General features: G+C 52.8%; 8 protein-coding genes across 8 annotated transcripts; 5 read left to right on the top strand and 3 right to left on the bottom strand.

Moving 5' to 3' along the window:
- Nucleotides 1–1420: 1420 nt before the first annotated feature.
- On the top strand, nt 1421–2787 carry E0L32_010717 (uncharacterized protein; the record flags this gene model as incomplete). The annotated part of the gene is made up of 3 exons (XM_031133366.1): nt 1421–1539; nt 1590–2401; nt 2462–2787. 3 exons carry the CDS (start codon nt 1421–1423, stop codon nt 2785–2787), a joined length of 1257 nt encoding a protein of 418 aa, XP_030989329.1.
- A 569-nt stretch (nt 2788–3356) lies between these two features.
- On the bottom strand, nt 3357–4829 carry E0L32_010716 (uncharacterized protein; the record flags this gene model as incomplete). The annotated part of the gene is made up of 11 exons (XM_031133365.1): nt 3357–3390; nt 3456–3595; nt 3647–3904; nt 3957–4005; nt 4056–4109; nt 4162–4283; nt 4334–4402; nt 4464–4482; nt 4539–4624; nt 4679–4719; nt 4781–4829. The coding sequence occupies 11 exons, from the start codon at nt 4827–4829 to the stop codon at nt 3357–3359; spliced, it is 921 nt and encodes a 306-aa protein (XP_030989328.1).
- A 604-nt stretch (nt 4830–5433) lies between these two features.
- On the top strand, nt 5434–7237 carry E0L32_010715 (uncharacterized protein; the record flags this gene model as incomplete). The annotated part of the gene is made up of 2 exons (XM_031133364.1): nt 5434–6962; nt 7039–7237. 2 exons carry the CDS (start codon nt 5434–5436, stop codon nt 7235–7237), a joined length of 1728 nt encoding a protein of 575 aa, XP_030989327.1.
- A 1904-nt stretch (nt 7238–9141) lies between these two features.
- Nucleotides 9142–9717, bottom strand: E0L32_010714 (uncharacterized protein; the record flags this gene model as incomplete). The annotated part of the gene is made up of 1 exon (XM_031133363.1): nt 9142–9717. One exon carries the CDS (start codon nt 9715–9717, stop codon nt 9142–9144), a length of 576 nt encoding a protein of 191 aa, XP_030989326.1.
- A 433-nt stretch (nt 9718–10150) lies between these two features.
- E0L32_010713 (uncharacterized protein) lies at nt 10151–10456 on the bottom strand (the record flags this gene model as incomplete). The annotated part of the gene is made up of 1 exon (XM_031133361.1): nt 10151–10456. One exon carries the CDS (start codon nt 10454–10456, stop codon nt 10151–10153), a length of 306 nt encoding a protein of 101 aa, XP_030989325.1.
- Nucleotides 10457–11529: 1073 nt separating this feature from the next.
- On the top strand, nt 11530–12906 carry E0L32_010712 (uncharacterized protein; the record flags this gene model as incomplete). Its single annotated transcript, XM_031133360.1, has 1 exon — nt 11530–12906. One exon carries the CDS (start codon nt 11530–11532, stop codon nt 12904–12906), a length of 1377 nt encoding a protein of 458 aa, XP_030989324.1.
- An 858-nt stretch (nt 12907–13764) lies between these two features.
- E0L32_010711 (uncharacterized protein) lies at nt 13765–14377 on the top strand (the record flags this gene model as incomplete). The annotated part of the gene is made up of 2 exons (XM_031133359.1): nt 13765–14076; nt 14120–14377. 2 exons carry the CDS (start codon nt 13765–13767, stop codon nt 14375–14377), a joined length of 570 nt encoding a protein of 189 aa, XP_030989323.1.
- A 660-nt stretch (nt 14378–15037) lies between these two features.
- E0L32_010710 (uncharacterized protein) lies at nt 15038–15507 on the top strand (the record flags this gene model as incomplete). Its single annotated transcript, XM_031133358.1, has 2 exons — nt 15038–15426; nt 15483–15507. The coding sequence occupies 2 exons, from the start codon at nt 15038–15040 to the stop codon at nt 15505–15507; spliced, it is 414 nt and encodes a 137-aa protein (XP_030989322.1).
- Between the last annotated feature and the right edge of the window lie 335 nt (nt 15508–15842).

Raw genomic sequence — 15842 nt, 5'->3', positions numbered from 1 at the left:
CACGTCGAGAAGAGACTTCTGGCGCGTCAAATTGCTTCTTCAAGAAGATCAAGCCAATCGGGTACCATTACCGCAGCAGGGCAACTGATGCAACCTCTCGCGTGGCTTCTGTGAAAGAGGAAAGCGCCATCACGGCTTAAGGCGTAGTTCTGCATGTCTTACATGCATTCAAGATCCTTATTGAAAGCTGGCGGATTACGAATCTTTCCGTCCCTGCACTCAATTACAGCTGCAGTGAAAGATCGGCGTCATGGGCCACTTTGTCCTACCCCAAGCGAGCTAAATCTGACGAACAAATTCAGCTGAGGATTGTGGCTGTTGGTCGATCGCGATGCCGACTGGCTCTTTATTCACGGCCTACAGTGGTAAATATCGTGACTCTCTTGAACGCGGAAAATCAGCGAAATAGCATGCGAGACACAAAGCTCAACAAAGGCAGGCGCTCAGCGCTCCAGCACAACTCCCATATGACGGGAGCTTGGATACTTTCTTGATCGTCACCACTTGAGTTGCGTTCTTCTGCGGTGGTTTCTGGCCTTGTATCGATTGGTTAGTGTTGCGTTTTGCCAAGGTTCAATGCTAGGTCGATGCAGGTGGCAAGCCAGTTTCACACCGCATGTCTGAGAAAAACGAATATGCCCTCAGGTAAGCTATTCAAAACACTAGACGACGTAAGCTTGTGGAGATGGCCAATGTCGTCAATATGTCGGAGGTAAGCTTCATGTGTGTAACCATCCTGGAGCTCTTTGCCAAGAAATCCCCAGCTTTTTTCGCAGGGCTTCGTGCAATGCGGCCGACAGCCGGAGGTGTTTCTTGACTGTCATTAGTTCCCATCAAGAGGTCTATCCTGCAATGCGCCACTACCCCTGGTGCCTAGTTGCATTACAGCCAATCCTAATGGCTCTCGAGCATTGATACTAAGACGACCGAAGCCTAAAGAAATTACTAGCTGTCTCACCACACATCTCGTTGAAGATTCATACGTCAGTGGCGCCTTTGCATCAGTGAGACTCTCGTCATTTCCTTGGTGAAGCTGCAGCCAGCCAAATTCACGATGTAGACGTAAGCGTTCATAGAGATGTAATCGGCCCTGTGACCGGACGTGCTCCCCGATACGGGGTCACCGTCTACTATCCTACTCCTTGTGCTCCCGGTGATCCGTATCTGCTAAGGATCTTCATAAGGAAAGTTCTTTCGACCTGTCTCAGCTGCCGTAATATGCGAGTTCACGATGCTTATGCCCGGCTTCAGCTCTGAATCCGAAGGAAACCCCGCCTAGTTTTTCTCCCTCGGGTTTCAGGAGTGGCACAATACCTGGCTTGCTGGCTACTTGCGGAACTTATATGTTCAAGACTTCCAACTGTGTTAAGAATCATACAAGCATCACCATTTTGATCGGACATAAACAACAGTACACATCATGCTCAGCCAACGCTGCATAAGGTCATCAGCCTTCAAGGCTCGTACCATTATCCGAACCGGATATTCGGTAGCTAATATCCCCGTTCGCCGTGTGTCCACCTTCCAAGAAGCTTTTCAGTAAGTCCACCAGCAGCATCCTAGGCCATCAGATGCTCATGCCTCCGCAGACGATCAACACCTCAACGGAACCCTCAAAAAGACAAGCGAGCCTATGCTAGCGTCAGTCCGCACAAGCCTGCCACAGTCATCAGCAACACTTCAAAACAGAGCACAACCACGACGCACGAGGTCGAGGTGAAGTGCGTTGCGCGAGCCCGTATCCCCACCCCGCATGGCCCAGCCTTCCTTCACCTCTACCACAACAATCGCGATGCCAAGGAGCACCTCGCGATAGTTCTGGATCCGGCTCAGCTATCCGGCCGACCCATGGTTGCTCCACCCATCCGCAGTGCTTCCCTAGACTCGACGTGGAGCGAGGAGACTTCCATGGACAGGCTCATCCGCGGCGCATATATCGGACGCCTGACAGAAGATGTAGCGATGCCGTCTGATCCGGTATCAGAGGATGTCAGCGTGACTCCCTCCGTCTCTGCTTCTTCCGTCCCCGCGCCGCTGGTGCGGATCCACTCGGAGTGCTATACGGGCGAGACCATCGGGAGCATGCGCTGCGACTGCGGCGAGCAGCTCGACGAGGCCATGCGGCAGATCGCTGAGCCGATGACTATCTCTACGGGCCCCGGTGAGACCAAGACTATCCCCGGCCGGGGCGCGGTTATCTACCTGCGTCAAGAAGGCCGCGGGATCGGACTTGCTGAGAAGCTGAGGGCGTACAACCTCCAGGACATGGGCCACGACACCCTCTCGGCAAACCTGATGCTCGGTCACGGGGCTGATGAGCGCAGCTACGACGTTGCTGCCGCTATTCTGCGCGATCTGGGCATGACAGAGCCCACTGGGAGCACTGTCAGTACCGACAAAGGTGAGTTCCCCCCACAGCAACACGACGACGAAAAGAATGCTAATCATTCAATTAATACAGCGATGGGCATCCGCCTTCTGACCAACAATCCAAACAAGATGCAGGCTATGACCGCCGCCGGCATCAATGTGCTCGACCGTGTGGAGATGGTACCCCGGAGCTGGCAGTGCGACCATGATCACGATCACTGTGCGCACAACTCACGCCAGACCGCCCGTGAGGCCGGCGCAACCATGATTGGCACAGACGCGGTTCGTGGGGCGGATCTCGACAAGTATATCAAGGCCAAGGTGGAAAGGATGGGCCACATGCTGTCGGTGCCCAAGGAGGTCAAGAAGGTGGAGGTTGATGTCAAGGTAGAGACGAAGCCTGATGCATCGCAGTAGCAGTATTCCAGGAAGCAGCATTTACACATCTTGAACGACAATGCAAATTGATACGCGGGTTGCCTATCTCTACAAGAAATAAATGCCAAATCGACCCATGTCAGTGAGAAAAGTGCCCTAAAAAATGCATGTGGTTCATCTCCACATTCTTGTTCAAGTCACGATGGATTATGAGGCAACATTGAATGCAATATGTCTAACTCAAAGTCCATATATACCTATTCAATCTCACTATCTCTTAGATCTTGAGCCCCTCGCGCTCCATCGCCCACTTCACAGCCTCTTCCACATTCTGTAACTCGATCGTTGGCTTACTTGACGGTGGGAGGCCAAGTGTAGGATCGTAAACGCCGGTGTGGACCAAGATGGATGGCCAATTTGCAGCATTGGCACCTGTCAGCATGTTAGACAATGATGACACAAGGGTTTTCTTTCACACTAACCGGCAATATCTGTTCCTCTTTTGTCAGTACACCAGACTCACTGAAGGAGGACTGGAATGTTTCTTACCTGACTCTGGGTTATCTGGCTCAGAGCCGTAATGGTTAGTATCTCATACCACAAAGATGTTAATCTGAAGCTAACTCGCCTCCAACCATGTAGCTAAGCAACGGTATCAGTATTGATCAGTCCAATTCATAGGCGGAAGGAGGGATCTGACTACTCACATGTTTATTTCGGAGCTTGAGGGCTCCTCGAGTCCTCCTAATTCATCAGCCTGGGTAGACAATACGTCTTTCGCAAAGGAATATGTCTGCGGTGCCGGCTTGCCGTATTGCTTGTACGGATATGTCTCCCCAGTCAGGAGCTAAGCATGGTTAGTGGTGTGTGACAAAGTTGCTGGTAAATTGCTACGCACTTTGTAGACTGCTTGAAACGACTCTTTGAAGAGCCCCATCGAGAAGCGGTGGTTCGTAAAGTCGTTCCGCCAGAGCAGATCCGGGTTGCAAAACACGAGTTCGACGTTCGGAAGGTCGCCCTTGGCACGGTATGGGTTGCCGATGACTCCACCTCTCGACCGGAGCACATCGACCATGACCTGCGTATCGAGACCCCAGTTACGCGAGTCGCAGAAGAGAAATACAGCTCGAAACGCTGTTTTGGCGAGGTCAAACCGCTGAGGGGAGGAAAGTCAGATGGTTCTTGAGAGTCAAGCACGATGGGCATACCTTGGCAGCGCGCATCTCTTCAGATGTCATATGGTAGTGCGGGAACACGCTGGGTTCCTAATTAGCAGTAGCCAAACTCGGGGGTCGAGTATACACTACCTCGGGTTAGACGCAAGAACATCGAGTGCACTGTAGGCCTTCTTGAAGCCGTAACTAGGACCTATTTAGCAACAGCTTTTGATATTACGGAGTGAGAAAGACGCACTCTTCCGCTACCTTGCGTATTGCGTCGTTGATGCCACCCAGAACAAGAACAGGGTCATCGGCATACTTGTGGGCGAAGGAGCGTACTACAGTGTGCGAAAGGATCACCTGGCTTGACTGAACCTGGTAGATGTTAGAGGGGATATCAATCACAAACGGAATTCGAGGCTCACTGGAAGACCAAGGTCTTGGCTCAACCTTGCAGCCCGATCTGCTTCCGTAGAGCCTCCTCCGTTGGTCATCTCATATCGTCACGTTTTAGTCTACATGGAGCGAGAATGACGGATCCCATCATGCACATACCAAAACATATGGGATTTTGCTATCGAATTTTTCAGTGGTCTATGGAAGGGACTAGCCGTTTGGTACTCAACTTACATTCTTTGTTTGTTCTCGCCATTCAGTATTGCAAGCGCACGTTTCGCCTCTGGAAGCACGGAGGGTCCGTGAACCAGCACGCCATCCTGTGTATGGTCAGCGGTGCACAGGAGCTGCAGCAGAGTCAAACACGAGCGCACAATGTCGAAGGCAAAGGCCAGCGGTGGCCTGCGGCGCTGGGCTGCACACTCGCGGTCAGCGTCAGGACGGGGCCCGGCGTAGGATACTGCTCGCCTGCTTACTATGCATCAAACGGAGACCGATATTGTTTCGTAAAGGACTCAAGCGCATCATAGTCCGGTAAAGAGACAGCGGGTGTTTGCTAGTGTAGTGATTGTATTTACATTGGGAATTTACACAAGGCGACGCTTTTTATCTGCGTCATAGGCGCTCGAGTGCCGGCCTCCTTCTTGATTTGTGAACACTGTGTGATAAGAGAGTTGGAATTGAGAGATCCGATTCGTCTTTATTCGACGTGCATAACAAGCTACAGCAGCTTGCGGAGCACATGCATGGGAAGCAAACTTGCAACCTCCGTGATGCCACTAGCCTGCGCCACTTGGCCTTCACGGGGGTCACCGCAGATTGAAAGAGGAAGAATTACGTAGTATGAACGCGTTATTTCCCAATCTGGTATGTCATGTACCAGGCCGGCTCACAGGCCGTGTAACGGTGAGATTTGACTCAGTTGTCAGCTGACTGGGGGTTGTCCCGTCTGGGATCGACATCGCGCAGCCATCTCACCGCGTCCGGAATCGGATGTGGGTGTTGTTTGCCCCCTGGCTTTTCTTGTCCCTGCTTCACTTACAGAGGCCTTGCTCTCCTGCCTAGAACCTCGCGACTGGTCTGGCTGTCTTCAGCACGCCGATTTGATTCGAAATCCAGCCACCAGACAATGACGGCCAAAATTACGCATTCTCATGGCCCTGCAGCCGATACAGCTAATGATGCAGCTGCAACGACAACAGCACACAATGTGGCGGACAGTCATCTCCTGACAGGCAGGAAGTTAGCTGTGGCGTTTACTTCCATGCTGCTAGCTCTACTACTCATCGCGCTCGACCAAACCATCTTGTCGACGGCCCTACCGCGTATTGCTTCTGACTTCAACGCTTTCTCTCAGCAGGGCTGGATTGCCGCCTCTTTCGTGCTCACACAGACCGCGTTCATCCTCTTCTTTTCCCAAGTCCTTCGCGTCTTCCCCGCCAAATATGTGCTCCTGGCCTGTATCGTCATCTTCGAGGTTGGCTCTGCCATCTGTGGAGCCGCCCAAGATGTAAACATGCTCATCGGCGGTCGAGCACTCTCTGGCGTTGGCGCTGCTGGCATTCTCGTCGGCATCCTCCAGGTCATGGCGCAGGCTACTCGGCTAGAGGACCGGCCTACGCTGTTCAGCCTCTTCGAGTCAGTATTTGCTCTTGCCTCGATCATTGGCCCCCTGATGGGTGGTGCCCTCACAGACCATGTCACCTGGCGTTGGTGCTTCTATATCAACCTACCTGTTGGTGGCGTCTCTCTCGTGGCGATCATGTTTCTCCTCGATGCTCCGCCTCCTCTCGGATCCGAAACCTATGATCGCTCTACAAAGACCATGCTCTGGCGCACAGCAACATTGGACTGGGCCGGTGCTGCCCTCAGTCTCGCTGCCATCACCAGTCTTGTTCTCGGTCTTCAATGGGGAGGGAACGAGAAGCCATGGAACAGCGCAGATGTTATTGTCTGCCTCGTTCTAGCACCCGTGCTCACCATCGCCTTTGTCTTCTGGGAGCACCATATGGGAGACCAAGCCACGGTTCCGTTGGTTATCTTCAGGCGTGGCCGGGTGTCTGTCTACTCGATCTGCTGCTTTGCCATCTTCAACCGCTTCATCTATCTGATCTTCACATACTACATTCCTATCTACTACCAAGCCGGTCGACATCGCTCCGCAACCATGAGTGGCGTGGATCTGCTCCCACTGATGCTTTCCGTTGTTGTCTCGATCGTGGTGTCTGGGCAGCTCGTTGGTCGCTTCGGCCGGTACTGGCCCTACCTGGTTGGCGGACCAGTCGTCGGGGCTGTTGGCGCCGGGCTCATGTTCACGGTCAGCGAGTCGATCTCGAACGCAAATGTCATCGGCTACCAGATTCTCGTCGGGGTCTGCATCGGCACAACTCTTCAAAACATCCTGTTTGCGATGCAAGCCGAGTTTGACGATACCCCTAAGCTGATCAGCCAAGCGACTGGCATGGTGAACTTTTGTCAGTTCCTCGGCGGCACAATTGGTCTGGCCATCGCGCAAACGACATTCTCTTCCGAGCTGGCGCGAAACCTACACAAATATGCGCCCGGGGCACCATTCGAGGTGTTGAAGGAATCTCCTCCATCGATCTATAATGGTGCTGTGCCGGAGGCACTAATTCCCAAAGTCGTACGAGCATACGTGTAAGTCCATTCCTCTCCCTCTCCTTCTTCCCCTCCCCCTTTGTTTCCTTTTCACGAAGCTAATCTCCACTCCCAGGAAATCTCTCGATATTGTCTACATCATTGGTGTTCCGGCAAATGTCCTGTCGTTGTTGTTTGCGCTGTTCATATCGAACATCAACATCAAAAAGAAGCCAGAGACGGATACTGAGACCAGTGTGCCGCAGAGTAGTAATGCAACGGAGGGAGAACAGCCAGCCACCTCAGATCAAAGAACATCAGCTTTAGAGAAGTAGTGTAGAATAGATCTGCAGATTTCAATATCCCCGAAGCACATTCTTCATCACCTCGATTTGTCGTTGGGAACCAGGGACTAAAGGCTGGAGTCACGAATCGCATCTTGAGCTGCTTCTTGAGCCCCTCAGCTGTGCGTCAATCACACCCCCGTAAGCTACTGGCAACCCATTAAATACAATCCATGCTAGGTTTCTGTCCTCGAACGTACCCGCCTGTCGCGAAGCCCATATCCTTTTCGCCTCTTCGCATCCCTCGAAATGCACCAGAAACTTTTCACGGGAATTCACGCGCTCCCGCCTCTCCATATTACCATCCCTACCACTGTTCCTGTATGCCACGACGCAGCCTCTGCAGGACTGTCCATAGTCACACACGCCTGTAGAGGGGTCAGAATATGGCAACATTGTGCAAGCCATGCTTCTCCAGATCGTGCAGTCGGGGAACTGGCTCAAGGTTGTCCTTGGCGTTGTGTCTCCATGCTCTTGGAGTACTTCTAGGGCTCGCCTGGCAGTCACAAAGTACTTGGACTTCTTTCAGGGTTTCCTAAAGAAAGCCGCATACGTCCCATAGATGCCGGACAAGACAGGCCCGGAGTCTCTCAACTGTTGAAGCGGGACGCCGGAAGACTGGCTGAGGATTGATAGAGGTGCGACTTGGAAGATGGCGGCTGTCTCGACGCACTGGAGGCAGCACCTGGCAGCTGTCAGGAGGAATATGAAACCTCCGAAGCCATGACAGACCACGCAGTGTTCTGTTGTGAGTGCTTCATGGAGAGCAAGGATAGTAGTGTGTGGAGCGAGGCCTGTGCGATAGAATGCCCACAAGGAGCCCAAGGCGTGCTTAGGCCGTCTTTTGTATTCAGGAATGCTTGCGATGTGCTGGTGGGCGCTTCAGCTGGCCTGGCTGAAGTTGAGGGCGGCTTGGACATCGAAGCATAGGCATACTGCCCGCATCAGCTCAGGCGGTAGGCGGTCGAGATGGCCCAAACCGGAGCCGTTATGGTTGCTCAGGGGCGGGAATACTAATCTCCGGATGGCATCGTGTTGGCCGCTGTTGGATTTGACAGCTATGCTCTGGAAGTCCCGCCTGAAGTAGGAGGTGGCGCGGAGTATTGCTTCCGGATCGGGTTTGGCTGAAGGGTTCGGCTCTGCCTCCGACATGGCTATTCCGTAGGATCTGAGCAAAGGATTTTAAAACCGAGTCGCAAAGGATGAATATTATTGAATCGTACTTTACCTTTGTGTTCTAGCCTAATCTGTGGCTACAGTGTATGGTCGGTCATTCGCGAAACCGAACCGGAAACCGGGGGCTTGGTCCGAGCTTGGAAGATTTCTGTCTGAGGCCTTGGGCGGAACATCGGCAAGTATCCCACCAAAGAACTATCCCCACATGCAAATAGCATCTCACGCTAAAGGAATGGTCCATTAGATATAATAGAATCTCATTTCTCGACATCCCAGCCTCGTTGACATTACCGGGATGAAGCAAAATCTTGAGGTGTTCCTTGAGACCTCGACGTAGCGATGGGTTGGAGCTTGCTGAAGAAGAGACGCAGCTTGGAGACGCAAAATGTATCTCCAGTATGGTGGCAAGAATAAAGGACTTGGACAAGCTTCTCTCGTAGCGACATGTAACCGTTCTGTTCTCCCCCAAATTGTGAAATGGTGAGACACTGTGGTAAAGGATGGTTCCAGTGGCATCACATTTCTTCAAGCGGATGTCCAACACAAATTATCATAGCTTAGTTTACCTCCGAGTATCCAACTCAGACCGGGGTATTACGTGACAAGACCGCTCCCTAACAACAACATGGTCACCACAAGCATCCATCTATGACACCTTTACCACTATCCTGACAAAATTCCCCTACCAAATGATCACCGATGTGGTATACAGAGAATCTCTAGTAATGATACCGCGAAACATAAGCTGGATGTGGCTCCAGCACATGTTCTGGCTCATAACGAACGCCCTCGCGGAAAATGTTGTCATATGAAGGGCGGGAAAAGTCAATGTAGTCGACCACTATCTCGGGGGATTCTTGAGGAGACGACGGCGGATTAGACAGAGCAGGAGAAAAAGGCCGCACTCGTGGAGGTAGTCGAAGGTGTAGAGGCAATTCCCTCGGCGGATGCTCAGCGACGCTCAAAGCAGGCGGTATGAAGAGCGTGCACCCGGTGTGTCCTAGCTCTAAAGTCCCGCGGCAGCAGTAGCCACAGGAGAAGCATAGGCGGCACTGGTGCTCGTTGGAGTCGCCACTATGCTGAGGCGCCGGGACCTTGACCGGTTGTGGCTTAAGAACCGGGGCGGGCTCTTTGGCAGCATCGGGCCTTGCCTTTTTGTCGACGGGAACAGACTCAGGATTTTTCTTGGCCGCACCAGAGCCCTTCTTCTTTTCCGACTTACCAAAAACGTCAAATACCAGGTACACTTTTCCCCTGGAGTGAAGTCGGCCACGGTCCTTGGACTTGTTGCCCATAGTAGGAAAATCTGAGCTTCAATGGGATGGATGTTCGAAGATTTTGAATTCGGAAGTTTGACTCAGAACTTTGGTGAAATTTTTTGATGATAGAGGAAAGCTTCGAGCAAGAGATGGCCCTGGATCGACGAAATTTATACCCGAGAACATATCTTTGTGACCTATGCAAGTACATCAGCTCCTCTTCGCGGCCTTGTCTGTGACTGTTGTAGGGTTGTGACGTTACCATCGTCCATATGCGAGTCCACACTAGTTCCTCGCACGCATCGACTCACTGACACCTCAGGTAGCGATATTCTGCTTGCATCAAAGTTGAGTGGTGTGGTAAATTAAATTAATCACTGTTATTATCGACATGAAACTCAGCGCATCAAATAGACCTAGATCGTTTTCTTAGCACATGGAACCCATAGCAGTGCACTCAGCTTCCCAGCTACCAAACAGTGAACTTGACATCTACCGTGCCACGATCCTTCTTAGGCAGCTGCTTTTCGAGCGTTTTCACAACCGCAGAAGTCTTGTCGGCGGGAACGAGAGACTCCGTAAAGAACTCTACCTTGCGGCGTGTGGTAGAGGTCGCCGCATAGCCTACCGCGGTGACATATTTCCATCGCTGCAAGAGTACCTCGGGTTGCTTGAGGTACTTCTGCTCCATCTCCTTCCAGAACCATACCTCAGTTGCCGGGAGCGCTGCCCGTCCTTCCACCGTGAGCGCGTTTTCCTCGTTACAAGAAGCCATCGTGGGTGTTGATTTACACGAAGCAATTACAAATTATGACGGTGATAAAAATAATGAAGTGGTAAAATGATTTTGAAACTTGGCTGGGTGTCCATGATCTGGAGGGATATTTATACCTTTGGCGAAGGGTAGTGACCATAGCCATGATGATGATCGAACCGGGTGGGTGAGTCGTGTTATATCCTTTGTTCATATGGCAATAGTTTCATGGTAGCTAGCTCGGATGATTCATTTGCGATACATGTACACAAGGGTAGCAAGTCATGCAGTAAGAGGTGAGGTCTGATCGTTCCACACGATGAGACAAACGCTCTTTGACTCCGCCTGGACTTTGCAGAGAAAACTCGTGAGAGGCCAAGGAGAGACGGACGCTGGCACATTCACGAGTGGAGTTCAGAAGGAGCCAGGATTGCCAGCCTTCCTTTCGGAACGACAGGGTTGGGCCCGTTCTTTTCTCATTTCGAGAGACGCCCAAACGAGAACGAGCAGTCAATCTCCTATTTGTCAACAGCGTCAGCACTAAATATGGCGTTATGTCGTAATGCGATACCAGTGGCCAATAAACAAAATCCTACCTGAATCCTGATGACCCACTTGCAATACGGGAAGCCCCTGCTTCGCAGAACAGTGACAAGGAAAGTTTGCTCATAAGCAAGCGACAAACGCTCTTTTCACGACCTCACTTGGTGTCATCCAAATCCACCTATGACCATAGGATGTTTGGTTTGTTGTCACAGTTCTTCAATAATAACGCGAGAGATGGGTCTCCTTGTAGAGCCCTTGGCGGCCTTCTCTGAACTCCAGTTCGCCTACAAACTCGTACTTACCTGTGTCCTCGTTATCATCCTACGTAAGGTATCCGTCAACTCTAAGCCATACAAAAACTTCCCAGTCTGGGCCACCATCGAACTAGGCCTCGCCTCCTACATTCTACGTGGGAATGGTCCTAGTCGACGTCTCTTGTAGGTTGATATCACATCATGAAGGCACCGCTCAAAAAGTCAAGGGTGTGATGCTGATAGGATCAACCCAGCTCTGTAATACGACGCTATGGAGGTTCTTTGTTTGGGATCATGTCAGAGCATCAGATCCTCGTCGACCTTCCAGGCCTAGATCGGCTCATGGCCCAGCCCGCGCATACCCTCAACCTCGAGCCAGTTCAGTACAGCCTCCTGACACGCGTGTTTGGCGGCGTTGACACGCCAGAATTGAAAGAAAAGATGGTCAAGTCAATCAAGGAGCTTGGTCCTCCGATCGAGAGACTGTTCCTGAACGAGGCTGCTGCCACTGCAGCGGTGGAAAGAGCAGGCATAGGCGAGCACGCGGCGTCGTTCGTCACCTTCTGTACCGACCCTGGGAGAATGAAGCGCTGGGAGCTGTCCTCCAACGTTCAGGTGGTCAAGCCGGACTCGCCCGGAAGCTCTGGAATGGTCGAAGCAGACCTTCAGAGCCTGGTCAGGGACTTTGGCTTCTGTATGGCGGTGCCACAGCTGTACGGCAAGGACTTTCTTGAGCGCAATCCCGAGCTGCTGAACGACTTTTGGAAGTTCGACAACGACTTGTTCCCCTTGCTCATGATTGGCATGCCGTCATGGGCACCTCTCAATATCATCCGGGAAGGACGGGCATCACGATCCCGACTGATGGCTGCGCTGGAGACGGTGTATCGACAAGTCGACAAGGTGCAGCAGGGCGAGCCAGCTGACCCGGAATACGATGTATCCGACGTTAGCTTTGTGCTCTTTGAGAAAAACAAGATCTTCGCACGGGACGGGTGGTCGCTTGCCGAGCGAGCAGTTGCAGACATGCCGATCCTCTGGGGCCAAAATGCCAACACGCAGCCCCTGCTATTCTGGTTTTTGACCTATGCCTACTCGACCCCTGGTCTCATCAGTCGGATCCGCAAAGAAATAGCACCGTTCGTGAAGCTATCCGATACAAACCCTCGGTGTATCTCATCCCTGGATATTCACGCTCTAGCCAAGACCTGTCCGCTGCTCAAGTCTACCGTCTTCGAGACGTACCGCCTGACCGACGAGGCAGCCTCGATCCGGTACCTCGAGCGGCCGATCACTATCAAAGATGGCAGCCTCACGCACAGCCTCAAGCAGGGGACCTGGATCTCCGTCCCGCACTCGGTAACCAGCCACGACGCCTCCGTGTTTGCCGAGCCAGAGAAGTTCATCCCGGAGCGATTTCTCGAGACCGACTCGGAGGGCCGGCCGGTCGCTCGCTACGGGAGACTGCGGCCGTGGGGCGCAGGCGCTGCCATGTGCAAGGGGCGGACTTTTGCAGAGAGGGAGATCCTGGCTGTGGGCGCTGCCATCATCAGTCTCTGGGATATCGAGCAAGTGGGTGGGACATGGCGGCTGCCGGACATGATACCGGGCACCGGTGTGAAGAAGCCGGTGAAGGATATCAGAGTGAGGATCACCCGCAGATGCACATGAGATTTTCCAAAGTCTAATTTGCCCAATAATTATTGGATAGAGGGTGGAGTCATCATGGCTTGCAGTGAACCGTGATGCTATGATGGTAGAGTCCAGGGCTCGAAGTATCGAGAGGCAGTGTCCAGCCCACAACATCTCAAGCGAAAGACTGTTCGTCCAGGGTGCATCCGAGTACAAAAGCAATGCCATTCCAGGTTCACTGATCGCTGTTCTCCAGACGATCGATCTCTTGCTAAAAGAAAACAGAAGCTACAACGTGAATTCAAGACCTTTTGACAAACATTAGCTTGCCGTCAGTGGTTGCGTACATGTATTCCCCTGTCTCGGCTCTCTGCGCAAGTTGCGTGCTGGGGTCTACCTCCAGGGTTGATATCCTTCACGCCCAAATCTAACAATGTGAAATTGGATCATTCGCGAGGTTTCGCCGGTATGTACCAGCAATCATTGCCTAGAATCGCCTATAATGAGGCTGCCAAATGAGGCTCCTGGAAAGCGGCCCGAGTCAACTGATCCTGAGGCTCCTGAGTGTGGGCTGTAGTAGCGCTTACATATTATCTGAGCCAACATGAGGGAACGGGCCCGTGACGACCAAATTTAAATGCAATCTTGTTAACAGCAGACGCCTGTCGAATCCTCCAAAAGCCAGAGCAACTACCGAATTAAGGAAGTGATCCACACAGCCACCAGGCATACCCAGCCTCAGGGTGTTGCCAAGCATAAAGGAGCGAGATTGTATACATCAGCTCTGGACAATATAATGGCGCCTCCAGATCATGATTCAAGTCTCGACCCTCAGTGTTCACCTTCTTTTGCACATCATATCCCCATTCAGTAGCCTCAGGCCCAACTCGCGAAAAAATGAAGTCGCAGTCGCTCTTTACTTTCCTCGCCGGTCTGGCCCTCTCCGCCGCCGCCGCCATCCGCAGCCCCGAAGCAACGGACGGCTCTGCTTTCCTGACCAAGCGCGCCGTCGCCATGACGCCGTCGCTCGCCCCGCAGGTCGTCTGGCAAGGCGCGCGCCTCGGCAACGAGTTCGTCTCCCAGTCGGACCGCCAGGCCGTCATCAAAAAAGAGCTCGCTGTTCCGCTTCCTCTTCACCGACGCCTTCGCCGGGACCGCGCGCTGCGCGCTGCAGTTCCGCATGCCCTCCTGCGTCACCCTGCCCGAGGGGTACCCGTGTTACAGGTGGTCCGGCCTGCTGAGCGAAGCCCAGAACAGCCGGGGCTTCCACACCATGCCCGGCGGCGACGTCGGCGGGGTCATCAACTTCTCCGACGACGAGAGGCTCCAGACGAACTGGATCACCCAGGTCTATCCGGGAGCTGTGACCGAGGTCGGCTCGTTCGACTGCGGCAAGGCTGGCGAGACTATCGACTTCCTTATCCAGAATGATCGCGGCTTGGACCTCGAGTTCAAGCAAGGCACGGACGACGGTGTTGGTTTCTGGGTCGTCCCCAAGCCTTCAGTCTGAGAAGGAGCGGCGTATTCGACGGAGCTATTTGGAGTAGGGTGGAACTTGGAGTAGCGGGACTTGGAGTAGGGTTCAACTTGGAGCCGGGAGAATAAAGACCAATGCCTGTCTCAGCCCCTCTGTGGCTGTGAGTGAGCAGCACCTTGAGAGATCAGAGGTTATAATTCTAATTTACAACTGCAACCTGATTAGTTGATAATGAAGCTCTCGCAACGGCATTTGCAGGCTCCATGTTGCCAGTTGCGTTACATACTCGTAATACTAAGCTGGTCTCGGGGATCATATTGTCGGCCATAAGTGACGGGCCTCATGTAGAGTTCTTATCTGACTTTGACTATCCTTTGCTCAATCATCTTGTAATGTGAAACTCGAGAGCCGATTACGGAAGGCCAGTTGCTCGTCTCGCGCCGCCGAGTTTTAGCGCGCGACTGTTGACGTGGACCTTGCGAGCTTTATAAGCACCAGCTTCAAACTTTCGTCTATCTCCCCCGCACTTCGGGGCACGGTTCTCACGAACAGCTTCCAAGAAGCTCTGCTTGCCCTCACAGATCATCTCGCGGACTGTTAAGGTCAGTCGGTCTCGGTATAGTAAATTGCTCAGGGCCTGAGGGCGTTTCCCAGTGATCAAATCACGCCCGCCGGTGACTAGAGACCATCGCCATGCCGCCCGTGGCCACTGTGAAATCGCTTGACCACCTTGTCCTCACGGTCAAGAACCTCGGGACCTCTATCGGCTTCTACACCTCAGTGCTAGGGATGAAGCACGTAAGCTTCCGTCACGGCGGGGTGGAGCGGCACGCACTGCGCTTCGGCCAGCAGAAGATCAACCTGCACGTCAGCGGCAAGGAGTTTGAGCCGAAAGCAGCGACCGTCCAACCGGGCTCCGCCGATCTGTGCTTCTTGGTCGAGGACGACGTCGGCCAGGTCTTGCAGCGGTTGCGCGAGGACGGGATCCAAGTGCTGGAAGGGGGTGGCGTGGTCAAACGCACGGGAGCCAAGTCCGCTTTGGCGAGCATCTACATTCGTGATCCTGACGGAAATCTGATCGAGTGAGTGGACACTTACTTCGTCTCAGCATATCTCAGCTTCAGGCTAATTCTCTTAGGCTCTCGAATGAGAAGACTGAATAGTCAAAGTCTGTGGGAAACCTCTTGATATAAAGGCTGGCGTTTCTGCTTGTCCGCTGCGGGCTCAACGCTCCCAACAACATAGAGTAGTGGCTGTTAATGTCTAAGGTCGGTGTGACATCTAGTGTAGCAGACCAGAACCACCCAAGGATAGAGGCCTTCAACCTACGCAGATAACTAAGATCTAGCGCAAAAGTGAGCGCAGAGATACTTTGCCTTTGTGCAGACATACCAAAGTTCAGTGACAACTCTATTTGCGCACGTCCCCTGAATGAATATTAAATTGAAGCTTCGCATTTAGCCCTTTCCTACATCCCTTCCCTCGCTTCCTAAAGACT

Source organism: Thyridium curvatum (assembly GCF_004353045.1).
Source record: "Thyridium curvatum strain D216 chromosome Unknown NODE_89_length_163435_cov_79.615573, whole genome shotgun sequence".
Classification (NCBI taxonomy): domain Eukaryota; kingdom Fungi; phylum Ascomycota; class Sordariomycetes; order Thyridiales; family Thyridiaceae; genus Thyridium; species Thyridium curvatum.
This window is presented reverse-complemented; position numbering and strand designations above follow the sequence as displayed.